This window comes from Vidua macroura, chromosome Z, assembly GCF_024509145.1.
Source record: "Vidua macroura isolate BioBank_ID:100142 chromosome Z, ASM2450914v1, whole genome shotgun sequence".
NCBI lineage: Eukaryota > Metazoa > Chordata > Aves > Passeriformes > Viduidae > Vidua > Vidua macroura.
The window spans coordinates 43,163,857-43,178,319 of NC_071611.1; the positions used below are offsets into that span (position 1 = coordinate 43,163,857).

The following is a 14,463-nucleotide window of genomic DNA, read 5'->3' on the forward strand; positions in this document are numbered from 1 at the left end:
TAAAACCCCAAGCAACTAAACAAGAAGCCTACCATCCTATTTTAAACTTATTAAAATGAACAGTTTCAAGTTTCTAAATAAAATATCACAAACCAAAAATTAAAACCAAACAGACAATCTGTCCAGTCAGAACTTCAGGTTTCAGCTTTCAGTATTCAACTGTATGGCTAAACCGACATACTACAGAAGACTTACTTTAAGCCTTTTTAAAAATATTTTTAAGTGTTCATCTTACTAAAGGTAAAACTTCAACCAATGTGTTGAAAGTGTATCTCAAGAGTACTACATAAAAGATAATGGAAATGTAACTCAACACCACTACATTTAAAAAAAAAAATGCTAACTCCTTTCCTATGTTCATTTTAAGACTAAATCATACATAAAACAGCATTCCAGAAGCCTGCATCAGCTACCAGGCTGCTTATCGTCCTCCAGAATTTCTTAAAATTGTACCTATAGTTCAAGATGTTCTTTATTTTTGAAAGTATATGAGTGTTTTAAAATATTTCTTACAGGTACACCAAAACTTTTTGCCTAGAGTAATACCCAGAAACTAAAAATATTGCAGCAGGGGTGGAACTACACAATTATTTGCTCCCCATTTCCAAATATGTACTAAAAAGACACAAACCTGGCACTCATCTTGAGCTTAAATCAGTACCCAGCACTGGTCTGATGGAATAAACTCCTCAAAGCTGGCAATTCTTGCTACCATTTTAATACGTGAGGTATTCTTCAAGTGTTTTGTGTTTTTCTATGCAATGAAGTAACTAAACAAAAACATATTGCAGAGAATATGGTACAGCAGCATATGCTGATGATGAGTTAATGCCTTCTCACATAAGAACTGAAAAGAACTGACAAGCGCTTCAGTAATGAGAATCATAAAATAAAGCAAGAAGACTTTAAGTGATCCAGCTACATTTTATGCCTAGTTGTCTACCTGAAGCAAACTCCCAAGAAAAATACAATCTGGAATAGTAGCTAGAAAGCTTATTCTTCTAGAAAAAGACATATCCTCCTGTAGTATTCCACTAGGTTTCAAGAGTACATTTAATAAGTTTTTATTTCAAATAGTTTTTGTAACTCCCTCTGTTTACAACTTCCAGCCTCTCTCTTTTGTGAGCATTTTCTATTTCAGTAGAAATATGTCTTTTGATCTCAAAAGATGTCAAAGTCAGGAAAAAGTTATCTCTGCGAGATTTTTCTAAGTTGGGATAAGAAGAGATACAAAGAATAGCCCAGAACAAGTAAAAAACCCATCTACAGGTCAGGAGGGAGCAGGAGGAAACAACTTGAGGACTATCTGTGTCTTTGAGAAAACTAAACACACTTTCAGTAATGCTCTACTATTCCATTTCAACTCACCATTCATCTTCAGAAAGGCTGAAGTAGGACAGTTTAACAAAATGGTTAGCCAAAGCATGACCAATTACCACAATCAGATCTGTACATGTGAAATACAGTTATTTTAGAACTTGTAGGAAAGACAAAACTTTGAAAGCATAGGTAATTCTGGAAATATCAGTAGAAACTAATGCTTCCTGTGTGGTCAGGTTTACTTGATTTTAAGGTAAAGTATAGAAAACTATTTCAGGAAAATAAAGTAAACATCAGGGTTTCATCTTGCTTTGCTTCACAAATTCACTTAAAGTTGTTTTCACTTAAAGCAGTTATTCATCTGTTACTCTCATTCTAAAAATCAAGCTTATTCCTTGTACAGTAATAGGGCATTGTAAAGACTGATGATCTGATGGGTTTAAACAAGATATGTCTTACAATATTGTGCCACAACTGCATCAGCTCATGACAAGCACTCTTTTAAACACTTGAACACCTAGACTTCTGCATTAGACATCTGTGGAAGCACCACCTAGATATATACAATAGCACAAAAGTCTTGAGAAAATATTTCCAACAAAATGACAGCAAACTTGAGGGAAAAAAATCTAACATGGCTAGCTTTAAACATTCAGAGACACTGAGACAGAGAGACATGGGTCAAGATACCCATATGCAGAACTGAAGACACATTTATAATAGTTTAGGAACATTTTTATTCTTGTCTGTGGGATCCTTTTGTAAGTCAAACGAGAGCTTATTCTTAGAGGAGAAATTTTGAAATACTTGCTTTAAGAATATTCAAACATTTGCAACTGACCCAAAAGCTGTTAGCTAGCCACTTAGTCCTCCAAACAAAGGGCTGCTTTTAGATAAAAACACATTGGAAGGAAAGTGTAGCCATGAATTCATCCCTTCATACCAGGGGCATGAAAATATGCCCCAGAGTCTTTCAACAACTTGGTAACTCAGCACCAGGTGTCACAATTACACAGCTGTAAAACTCCAAAATCGCACAAGTAATATTTTCTCTTAGGGCAGGGCAGAAAACACAGGACACTAAACTTGAAACCAAGACAGGAATGTAAGAGACCTTAGCACTCAACCAGGTGAGAAATGGCCCTCTTAGCTTTTGGCTCCACATATCAGATGCCCTCATACAGTGGACCACAGCCATAGGCATGTGTGTTCTTCTGCACATCTCCATGGTAGCTATGGGAATGCTATCCATCACAATAAGGACGCCAGAAAAGGTATCTCCAGGTCTTGCTGTTGTGCTCAGCCACATGATGAAACATACAAGTACCAGGAATGACTCTGCTTTCTCACCATGACGTTCCTCAACTTCCCAGCCAAGCCGATCATGACAGGATTCATGAACCCAAGGGAGGCAGGGCCCTCAGGCAGTCTCCCCAGATTCCCCACATAAAAGAGCAAATGAATGACAGGAGGTTATGCCAAAAGCCATAGGGAAAAAAAATAATAAGCAGGAAATCTGCACAGCGCAGTTAGGGCTGGCAGCTCAAGTGAGGATCAGGCAGAGCCACACAGGCAAGAGTAATGACCCAACTTAGCATCTTGCTTAAAGCAACAGGATATGCATTTAAGGATTTACAGTTATTTGTATCATGTACACACCGAAACACTATACTACAATAGTATGATTTTTCTAACCAGGTGAGAATCACATAAAGGAAAGAAATTTGATACATACAGTTAACATAATGAATCGGATAGATGTTGGTAACAAACAGTTAAGACAGCACACAAAAAATCCTGAATCAAAAAGTTCCAAGGCATCTGGGATCATCCGATTTCTCTTCCTATACACTCAGATGCCCCTACTGCAAGGGTCCACTCTTATATGCATTTTTATTCTAGGATCACTGGGTGGGTTTTTTTAAGTATTCGCTGCATTTATGTAACTACCTAAAGATGCTGTCCAAATTCAACTTAAGTGGGAGTGGGACACTGCTGCTTCAAGACTGATCATTCCAGTACCCAAAATGAGCAAAATACCATCCTATCATCAAAGGCACACACACTTCTAATGTTTCTGTTCGGTGCAAGGTTGAACTCAAAGCTTAGTACCAATCTTCACCAAAGAAAGAGATAAAGCCTCAAATGAGAGATTAAAATATATCAGGAAGGAAATCTTAAACTAAAACAGAAAATATAAAGCATTTTTAGAAGCATTTTTAAAATGGTTTACAAAGTTCTAGTACCACCAGAGACAGTCAAAATACCAATGCACCGTAAAGGAAAAGTTTCTGAGTACACAGCTTGATCCAAAGAGGCATTTTCCCATGACATTTACTGCAATATTTACTGTAACTACTGGGAATCAACAACAAATAGGATAATAGAGAGCTTTTTTACCAAAAGAATGTTGCAGTAATGAGACTGTATTCTATGGTTGTCCTTGAACTTTGGAAACAAAGGGAAAAAAAAAACAATGGGAAAAATAGATATATTATCTATGTGGACTACTTGTATGTACAAAGTACCATATTTTCTTTAACATCAACCTACACAATACCAAAGGAACAATACTGTATAGGATGCTTTGGATGAATGTCATTTTTAACTCTAAAGTGAACATAGCAAGCACTGGACTTGATAATCCTCGAGTCTCTTCTACCTTAAGATATTCTATATTATTTTCATCCATAAAAAGGGAAAAAAGGCTACAAAAAGAAAAGCTTTGCAAGCAACTGAATATATGTTAGAAATACAGCAATAAATTGTCTTTAGATGTTTTATTCTCCATTTGACATTTTTTATTTTCTAAAAAAACACATTCCCTGATAGCATTTACACTCTGACAAAGTCTTCTTCAATTGTTATAGCTACTTATTTCATACATAGCATTTCTTTTAGTCATTTTATGGAACTACACTATTTGATCTGTTCAAATCTCAGGTTATAAATTACAAAATGGTCTTCTGAAACCTAAAATGTATTTTTAAAAGAAAGGGGGAAGAGAGATAAAGCAATCAGACCTTTATTTCAAATCGTCCTCTATACTCAAATCCCTCTTAAACAGCAAAACAAGGAAGTACACAGCATCTCAGCTTTTTAACTATATTTTTGTTTTCAAAAGAATAGAAAACATATGACTCACAAAAATCACGTTAATTTCTTCATTCCTTTGAAATAAAAACATTTGGAAGCTTCAAAATTAGTGGAAGAGAGTGATCGCTTGAAATATGGATTCTGAGAACAAATCAAAAGGCAGTTTTAATCTTTAGTTTCTGATTTGGGGAAGCAGAAGATGCTATGACCTTACAAAAATGAACAGACTTTTTACAGAGATATTTTGGACAAATTTGTCAGGTTCATTATACCTCAGTCATTACAGCGTCATCAAAACTAAGAGTAAATTAAAACATAATTGAAAAAATATACCAGAACATGGGTGAATTTTCTGTAGAAAGAAAATGATTAATCCAAAATACACTTCTAGCAGATACCTTCTCATGAAGCAAGGAAATGGACTAGATTTAGGCTACAGTTCAGCTGTTGCTTCCAGACAATTTGAATCCAAGCTGCTGCCAAGACAGCAGTTTGACACTTTGCTTGTCCTTTCTTGCTGGCTATGACCACCTCTTTTTCTCCTGATGCTCATGCTCAGCAAAGTGGATTCTCCCCTGTTACAGCTCACCACAGGGCTGCCCAAGTCCAGCAGAACAGGACAGCAACTAAAAAGAGACACTAACCCGAGTGTCCTCCTCTTTCTGTCCTCCATTTTTCGTAAGAACCCTAAAAACACTATCATTAGATTCCCTCTCTCAGCAATCTAATGACTAATTCTTTATTTAGAGTGGAGGAGCTGCATCATCACTTCAGCTGTGAGTCACTTGGTATGTGGGGGTCCCAGTATTTAGACCTGGCTTCAAATCTGGCAGAACTAGAATTTAACTCTGGAAAGCTCAAAATATAAGAGTGACTTCCTGCAGGCCCATAAATATCTTCTTTTCTTATTCATTCTTACAACAAAAAAAAATTTTAACCATTTTTTTTTAAAAACCCACCAAAGTTGTTACTCTCTTCTTGTCAGCAAGCATATGATGCATATAAGCTACAATAGGCTTCTGACTAGCCCTAAGTAGCAGCAGAACAAACTCTGACAGGCAGCCAGTCAACTACACCAGCTAAGCCACCCAGCAAAGATCAAGCATTTCAGGTTTTCTCAGCAACTCTTTGATTTTCCAGTCCAGTTCTTCAAAAAGAAATCTAGTAAAAAATGAGTCAACAGTGATTCAACTCTTCTGGAGCTAAAAAGCCTCTATGAATTTTAATGTAATTGTTTCCAGCTTACATTGGTTTTCACAAATACATACAAAAGACAAATTATTTATCTTACTAAAATCAACTAAGTTCATCATAATCTTGCAGCTCAACAGGATTCAGTTTATTACTTATATAGAACAAGAGGACAAAAGTGCAACTGGCTATACAGGAAGTCCTGGCCCCAATCTTAGATTTTGTGCACATGTATCTGAAGGAATACTCCCCTTCTTGCACATCAACAGTTTCTGGTCTAATACAGGAATGAAAAAGCACACAGAAACAGTTTCAGTGCCCCAGGGAAAAAAATCACTCTATTCGCCAAATAATCTAGCAATCTGCAACACATAGATCTCCTCAGGTGGAGAATCATACTGTTGCACAGCACAAACTATGCCAAAGCACAAATGCAGCTTCTCTCTCCAGACACCCCATTCCACTCCTTCCCATCTAAATAGGTTTAATGTTGGGATAACATCCTAAGCAGCTTTGTCTTAATCATCTGCATTTTCCCAAGCAGCTTCTGCACTGGCAACAGAGTCAAAGATTCTTCAGAATCAGACAGAAATACTGGTCAGAAATTAGTATTAACTATTGCAATGCCCAACACTTTTTTTTTTTCTTCTATTCTTTATTACATAGACTTCAAGAGCAACTGACAACCAAGCAACTGTCACTCTATTCCAGATCCACACTCTATTCCAGATCCACACTCTATTCCAGATCCCATACAAGCATGAGTTTTTTTCAAAAAGTCTGTTTTCAGGCCTCGATCCTACCATGAAAAGCTGAGCTTCTGGGTAGTCATATAAACCAGTCTCCAAAACTGTATTTTTTTGTTCCATCCCCCTTAAGATCAGTGCCTGGAGCAAACATTTCCTGACATTCAACATCAAAACAAATTATAACCATGGTGACAATATTATCAGTTTTCTTCCACAGATTCCTCCCCAAGTCAAGCCATAAAAACAAAACCAAAACTCCTTCCGTGATACAACTGTCAAGGCAGGATCTTAATGCTGCCACCTGATACAGATCAGCAAGCATCACAAGCCCATAAGGACTGGAAAACGCTTTGTACAGGCACAGCCCAAACACATCAGAGTGTATGATTAGGCTGCAGATGTACCATGCAATTTGGATGTCTGATTAGGAACCACTGGTCCTATATAGTTCTACATGGATTTCCATCAACACCATAAATGCCTTCCCTTCTCTGCCAGAGCGACGGGTATATTACCTCACAGTAGCATTTACAACACATAATGAAGTAGTCTGAAAAAGCATATTTCTATTGTGAAGTAGATTTGTCTCTCTAAGATTTCTATCTAATTAGTAACAAGCATGCAGTATTTTCTTTTGTTCTCCTGTTTACATACACTGTAGCCTACCAAACACATTTATAAATGGTCACCTTACCCTGGGCCATTCAGAAAAATACTATTACACAAAATTTATTTTTCTGACTTTTTGACACTAAATACCACATAGCCTCTTTCTGTGGCCCATTTAAATGGATTTTTCCGATTAATGAGGGAGTGCCACAAGAGCAAGCATATTTTAATATTAAATAACTGATCAAAATAAGTGAAATAATATTCAGCATATTAGGTTTCACCCTTTACCCTTTCCTGTAGTTGTATGCTCAGCCTATTTTTATCTGTGATGATAGTCATGCAAATAATCACAATAATTCCAGAGAAACCAGCATGAATTTTAGTGACGGCATTGCAGACACTTTTTTGGTACTGCAACAGACCCTTATTACTTTAGAAAATGCTACTACTGAATGAAGTAATTTGTTCCTAAAATTACTTCGGCATAGGAAAATTTATTACACTGCACATATTCTTAATCCATTTTAACACTGTTCTATGCTAAGAAAAACTCTATCAAAGTTGTATCATAGAAAAGCAGTGTAAAAAATTTAATTTCTGTACAAAAAAAAAACCCAGCCAAACAACACCTATTTCTGCTTTTGTCAATAACAAACTTGAATAAAATACATCTGACTAATTAAGAAAATACAGGCCATTTTTTAAATGCTACAATGTATTTTAAGAGATTGTGATACAGAGCAAACAGATATGCTTTGTGCTTATCTAAACTTGAAAAGATCTCTTAAAACAATCTATCCTGAACAGCATATATATATATCAAATGCAACAGCTCCCTGTCAAGGATTGTTTTGAAACCCTCTCGGTAATGCTTTAGCAATTTACAGCACAGCAATACTTATAACATAGCTGCAGTAAATTGAAACTGTAAGACACAAGTAGAAATAAATATGATTACAGCAATATGCTGTGAATGCTTTCCTCTCTTTTTTCCTTACAGTCTGCAGTTCACATCCTGATGCAAGCACTGGAAGATAATTAAAGTGGAAAGAGATTGCAGATACAGCTACTTACCTTGCAAGATGAAAAACTCTGTAAACAAATAGCACACTGCAATTTATACTGTCACTCACCTCATAGGACCAAACACACTGAGTTCCTCCAAACCTCCGGACACACCTGCCCACTTCCACATCCTCGTGAGTGGTGTACATTTCTCGAAGGCATTCACCTATATGTGGCACCATCCTCCGGAGAACTTCCCGGCTGAAGATCATTCCTGGCCCTCCCATGCAGAAATTTTCTCCAGGCTCCAGACCCAGTTTTCCAAGTTCTTCAGTATTACCCAGACCAGTCTGCCCCAAATACAGAGGTTTACTGCTATTCAGTGAGCGAAGAAACTCTTCCAATTTTTCACCTGAAAAAAAGACAAGATTACTGTTATTTCTCTGACTACTCTGCCAGACATCTCTCTCCCTGTACTTCAAGCTTTTAGAAAAATGTAACAGGTACCTGAGACTGTCAGAGGAAATGACTTCCAAAGCAATATCCTAGACCTCATAGAAAACATCCTTGGACAAGTGAACAGTTTTTTTTTAAATCAACATTACAATAACATTTTCCTTCTAGCCACAAGCTGGAATATGGTCCAAAACTTAATTTTTGACAGTGAACTTGTTCTGTTCAAACAATACGACGGAAAGCACTTGCTAGTATAAAAGTCCCTAAAGTTGGACAATTTGGACAATATAGTTCCAAATATACAATATAGTTCCTCCCCATATAGGCTGGGGAGGAAAGAGAGTGGATGGGAAATACCAGGTAAGATTTAATAAGATTAATTTTTTTAAATACCAGAGCAAATCTAAATTAATTAAGGAAAACAGATTATAGACTAATTCTTGGAAAGAAAGTAAGATTCTTGTCAATTTCAAATAGTTCCAGTGCTACAGTGTTTATCATCACTTAGCTAGTTATTTTAGGAAACTTTAATATTCATTTGAAATTAAAAGTTTCTGTATAGGTTTAATTTGGTACCATGTAATCAATTAAAGAGAGGTTCAGTACAACTTCGGAATGAGCTCAAAGAAAACACAACTTTATGCCTGCAACTGAATGTATATACATATATACATGTGTACATCTGCAAGTATTTGACAGGTGAATGACAACTGATGAGGAGGCAGCCTATTAAACGACTCAAAAGTGACAAACATGGAAGGGTACAGCCACCACCAATGAATCTACAACAGTGTAAGCAACCAAGCTCACAACCTGGTCTTATGCTTTCAACTTCAGCTTCCCTTTCCTAAGCGCGGGACACGGCACAAACAATGCCAACCTCAAGCGCAGACCAAAAGGAAGCAGGCTGCAGAACACCACGTCTTAACGGTGCTATGAAACTCGCACGGGAGCAGAGCTGGTGCTTCCCGGAGGCGCACGCTGCACTGAACAGCAGCTTTATTGGAGCCCGCGGCGGCTGCGCTCGCCCAACCCAGGGTCGAAGCAGGCGGGGAGCTGGTACCGGTGATAGCAGCACCGCTCCCCAGGAGTCCCGCACCGACTCCACTGGAGGGCCGGTGCGCGGCACGACCGCTGGACACCCTGCAGTCGGGTCGTGAGTCCTGCACTGCCCCACAGCCCGCCGCGCCCGGTCAGACCGGACCCTCTCCGCCGGACTACGGCGGAGGCTCGTCCGCAGGATCGCCATGAAAGCGAGGGCGGGTTGGGCAGCACCGGGACCACACGACCATCCAAGGGACCGCTCATCGTGCCTGGCGTGGTCCAACCCGCAGTTTTGGCTCTCCAATGAGTCGCGGCTTCCGCAAAGACGGCCCGCCCCGGGCACGCCGGGGTTCCCTCAGGGATGGGGCGGTTCCCATACCCCGCACACTGGCGCCGGAAGCAAACGCCGGCGGGGTGGTGGCAGGTCCAGGTACCCCATGCTCTCCGCCCCAGGCGGGAACCAAATCTCTCCCCGACCCATGGGGAGACTCCGATGGGCTCCCAGACAGCGCTCCCCTTCCTCCCTACCTCCCGCCGGCAGGATTCGCCCCAGTCACCTTTTATGTAGACGTCGTCGTCCGCCCGCATGAACCACTCGTACTTGTCCAGGTAGTGGTCGTGCATGTACTTGATCATCATGAAAGACTTCTTCTGCGGTGGATAAGAGTCGTCCACTCCTGGCAGGGCGACGACGGGCAGCGGGGGCATCCCGGGGGGCGCGGCGGAGCCCTGGCTGGAGAAGAACTCCACGCGGCCGGGCACCGAGGGCGCCCACGTCCGCTGCGCCGCCACCGCCCGACTGCCCAGGTACTTCTGGGCCGTCATCACGCCCACGTAGAGAAAGTTGCGGGGCTTGGTGCAGGCCTGGGCGCCCCCCCAGTCCCCGCTCCCGTTGTGGCTGCCGCCAGGCCGGCCGCTCCGCTTCTCGCCACCTTCATCCTCCTCCTCCGGCTCCCCTTCCCCGCCGGCAGCGGGGCTGGAGACCGTGCCCTCCGCCGCCGCAGAAGGCAGCTCCCAGGGGCTGCTCCTGAAACTCGTGCCGCCCAGCACCGCCGCTGCCCCCGGCGGCGCCTGCTGCCCGCCCGCCGCCGCCGCGCCCCGGGCCGCCCCCGGCCCCGCCGCGCGGCCGTAGTAGGAGCAGAGGCTGGCGCTGCGCCGCTTCTTCTCGCTGAGCTCGGCCACTCTAGGGGCGATGAGCCAGGAGGCAGCGGTGAAACCCAGCACCAACCCCAGCACCACGCTCAGCCAGGGTCTCCGGGATCGCGCTGCCATATCGCGGGCGGGGCGGCTCCCGGAGCACCGCTACCGCCGCCGGCGTCCCGCTGGAGGCGACCACCGTCCCGCGGCGGCCTCAAGCGCGGCGTCACCCGCCGCGGCGGCCCGGGCGGCTGCGCTGCTGCCGAGTCAAACTTCTGCGGGCGGGAGGGCAGCGAAGCGCGAGCGGCGGCGCCTCCGCTCCGCTGCCACCTTGTCCCCGCCGCATCTGGCTGGTCCCTCCCTGCCCCTCCCACTGCTCAGCCTCCTCCGCTCCGGCCCCCGCGCGGCGCCCGCCGCCTTCCTCCGTGGCTGCTGAGCGCCTCACCCCGGAGGGCGCCGCCGGCGCCCGAGCTGCGCCGGAGAAGTGGCAGCCGTCGCCGCCGCTCCGGAAGGAAACGATTTGTTTTAGATGCCTCTCGCGGATCACCCGCGCCGCGGCGTCAGCACCCGAACCGGCCCCGCCGTCCGCCGGCGACCCTCCTGCCTGCTGAAGCGGGGGCAGGGCGGCGGCCGGGCCGGGGCCGCCCGCCGGGCGGTGCGGAAGGGTGGGGCGCGGTGGGGTTGCCCCCGGCATCCTCGCTTAGGTCTGGATCCTCCGGTGTGTCCCGGATCCGCTGTAGCAGAGGGCGAGGCCGGGATCTCATCAGCGGCCGCGGCTCAGCACCATCCGAGGGCCACGGGGCGACGGACGGGACCGTTCCGCCCTGTCGTCTCCTCCGGAGGGGTGGTCGTGAAAGCCAGGTCCGGGGTATCGTGTCGGGAGGAGAGATGCCCTTTCCGCTGCCACCGCTCTGGCCTCTGCCTTCTGCCCTCGACAGTTAACAACTCCCCAGCTAAAAGTGCCTTTTCCTATGGCATGGATTCCCACGGCCTGAGTATATAATTAGTGTTGGTAGTATTTGTATTGTTAATATTGCTTTGGTTCTCATGAGCTCCAAGATCCTAGAACATTGCTTCCTCATCCCCCTGACCTCTGGGTAACCTCTGGGTAACAGCGCTGTCTAGGATAATTGACAGCAGCAATATAACGTTAAGGACACTGTGGCTACAGGGACAGTTTTAATTCTGAAGTTTAAGGTTGCCTGCAGATCCTCCATATTTATATGCATTCCTTTCTTAATTGTGCAAGATGTCTATCTCCAACAAAAGCTATAAATTGCTCCTCATATCCATACATCTTTTCACTGAAATACATCAATACAACAGATCCAGTAGCATATATTTAATAGTTTTCAGCAAAACCACCCATTTTTGTGGCTAATCTATGGCATTGTCTATCACTTCTTGTGACTTTATCAATTGTCAGACACATGTCAAGGTGGGAGGAGGAGTATGGAGGCTGGTGGTCTGTGATGTTAGCAAAAGTATGCGAATAGTGAAAGAAAAATTTCAAGCCTTTTTGGAAAATGATGCCACTTTACCCACCTAACAAAGCAAGTCCACTCTGCATAGTCTTTAGCTGTGAAGAGGTCACTTACTGAAGTAATTTGCAGTTTTTCCATGTGACACCTCCACGTGCAGTGAGCAGGCTGCCTGCTCTTTGTGTTTTTGAGATGTGGAAGCATCAGACTCAGGAAGCATACCCCTATGGTTTCACCAGGACTGAATGTCCTTTCCAAACAGACCATGGTTAATTTCCTCCCCATGTGCACACAGGCTAGCATGTTTGTAATACCAATCAGTGAGGCACTAGGCATTCACTCCATTCACCACTAAAAACAACAGCCCAAGTGTTGTGTCTGGATTTATGATCACTATCCGAGATGTTGCGCGAGCAACGAGGTAGCACATCCTGAGTCTGTCTTCCCCACGCTACTAACAGACAAGCTAAATTGAAAGAATATCCTCCAGAAAGGATTTACAATGGCATTGGGAGTTACCAGTGTTATGAAAGTCTCAGCTTTCTGTATGAGCCTTGCACTTTAAAATACTATCTCACATCCCTTGCCCCCCAACTCCTTGCAAACAGTTGGAGTTGCTGGGCTATGGTGTCATGTGCAGTACAACCTCCTTGGGACCTTCACAGCCCAATCATAATGGTATCCTAAATTTTCAGACAACTTACTGCTCTTAGGTTGCAGAGGTACACTAAGCCACTTCCCTTGCTTATGCATATAAATGAAATTACTCCTGTCAGTGTCAGCTGCACCAGCTCCTCAGATCTGACAGCTCTTATTTTTTTCACAAAAAGAACAGGTGAGAGGTGATTATAAAGCCCTTTAAACACTTCTGAGTTGAAAATGGACCCCAAGGTGTTGTATATTATCAAAATAATTTATAAATAAATTGAATATAAGGTGTGTATCTACCTGCATTTATATTTTTAGTTCAATACTATTCCACTGTTTTGAAAAAAAGAGAAATCTATTGAAGGTTTGTGGGATTTAATGGACACAGACATAGACTGGACCACTTTTATAGGAGCAATGGTGGCATCTAGTGGTTAACAATAACAGTCCTGTACCTGTGTTCAGAATGCCTTTAAAAATCATGTAAAGAGCATCTAAAACACCATATATATTCATAGCAGCCATAGGTGGAAAGCAATGACTAAATCTAGCTGTCCTTTAGGTGTTCCGTTAGAAAGTTAAGAAAGAATGCCATTTTGGCTGTGAATGCCATTTTCAAGACAACAACAACAAAAAAGCCTGAAAAAGCGGTGGGAAGCAGATATGCTTGATGCAAGAAAGGGGAAATTTAAGACTGGAATATATTAGTTATTGAAAGGACTGGAGCTATTTCTATCAATAATCAGACAAATCTGAAAAATTTGCAATAGGGTGGCAGTGTTCAAATCCAAAACAAAATCTTTTTCACCACTTTTTCACTTTCATTCTTTAAACTATCACCACAAATCAGTGAATAACGTCCTTTTAGGTGCGTGAGATTAAAAACTAATCAGAGCTTTTGGCTCTAAGTGATGCAAAATAATTTGCCCAGCCCACAAAAATAGCTCATATCAGAGCTAGCACAATCACCTGCAATAAATAAAGAAATATCAATTGTCTTTGTAGAGCAAACTTACAGGAACTCTATGCTTGAGTTGGGCATTTGGTTTCATTAGGGAGGCATACAGACATCATTTACAGAGCAGTAGTTGTAACTGCCAACCATCCTATAATATTTTTGTAGGTATATATTTATTCATTGATACACCTGGGTAATCATATGCATTAATTGTATCTTAACAAAAGAATAGTCCTTTGTTTTTATTATAATGTTCCAAAACACCTCAGGGTTTATGGCTGAGTTTGGTATTTTTACAGTGTTTGCATTATTGCAACATCTGGCTCTATAACCATTTGCATTTCTATGCACCATTTTATTTTGGAAGGTTATTATATGTTCAATCTATTAACCCTCACAGACATCCGAATATGGTTAAAGCCTTTTCAATTGATTTTACCGGGCACTGGACACAGTCAGATTAATATACCCCTTTCTTTCAAGAGAGATCAGCTGCTATGTCCTTCATCTGTCTTGGTTTGAAAAACAGGTGCCTGCCATGGAAGGTGGGAACCTCCCTTGGAATGGAAAAAAAAAATATACCTTTCCCTCTGAATTACTACAAATTTGAAATTAAGGGGCCTTCAGGGAGATACAGGAAAAGGAATAACAGTTCTTTACTACTTTACATGTATAAACAGTTCTTTACTACTTTTACTACTACATACTTTATATGTGTAACAAGGCAAACAAACAACAACGGCAGCGACAGCAAAAAGAACCAGAA

The 14,463-nt window shown here is 42.4% G+C and overlaps 1 protein-coding gene across 1 annotated transcript in view; it reads right to left on the minus strand.

Moving 5' to 3' along the window:
- CHSY3 (chondroitin sulfate synthase 3) overlaps positions 1–10,745 on the minus strand; it is a 146,011-nt gene extending 135,266 nt beyond the window's left edge. Inside the window, exons 1-2 of the mRNA XM_054003851.1 lie at positions 10,031–10,745; positions 8,102–8,385 (exon numbers count right to left, since the gene is read on the minus strand). Of these exons, the coding sequence (XP_053859826.1) occupies positions 8,102–8,385; positions 10,031–10,745 (999 nt within the window). The remainder of the gene's footprint in view (positions 1–8,101; positions 8,386–10,030) is intronic.
- Positions 10,746–14,463: the final 3,718 nt, after the last annotated feature.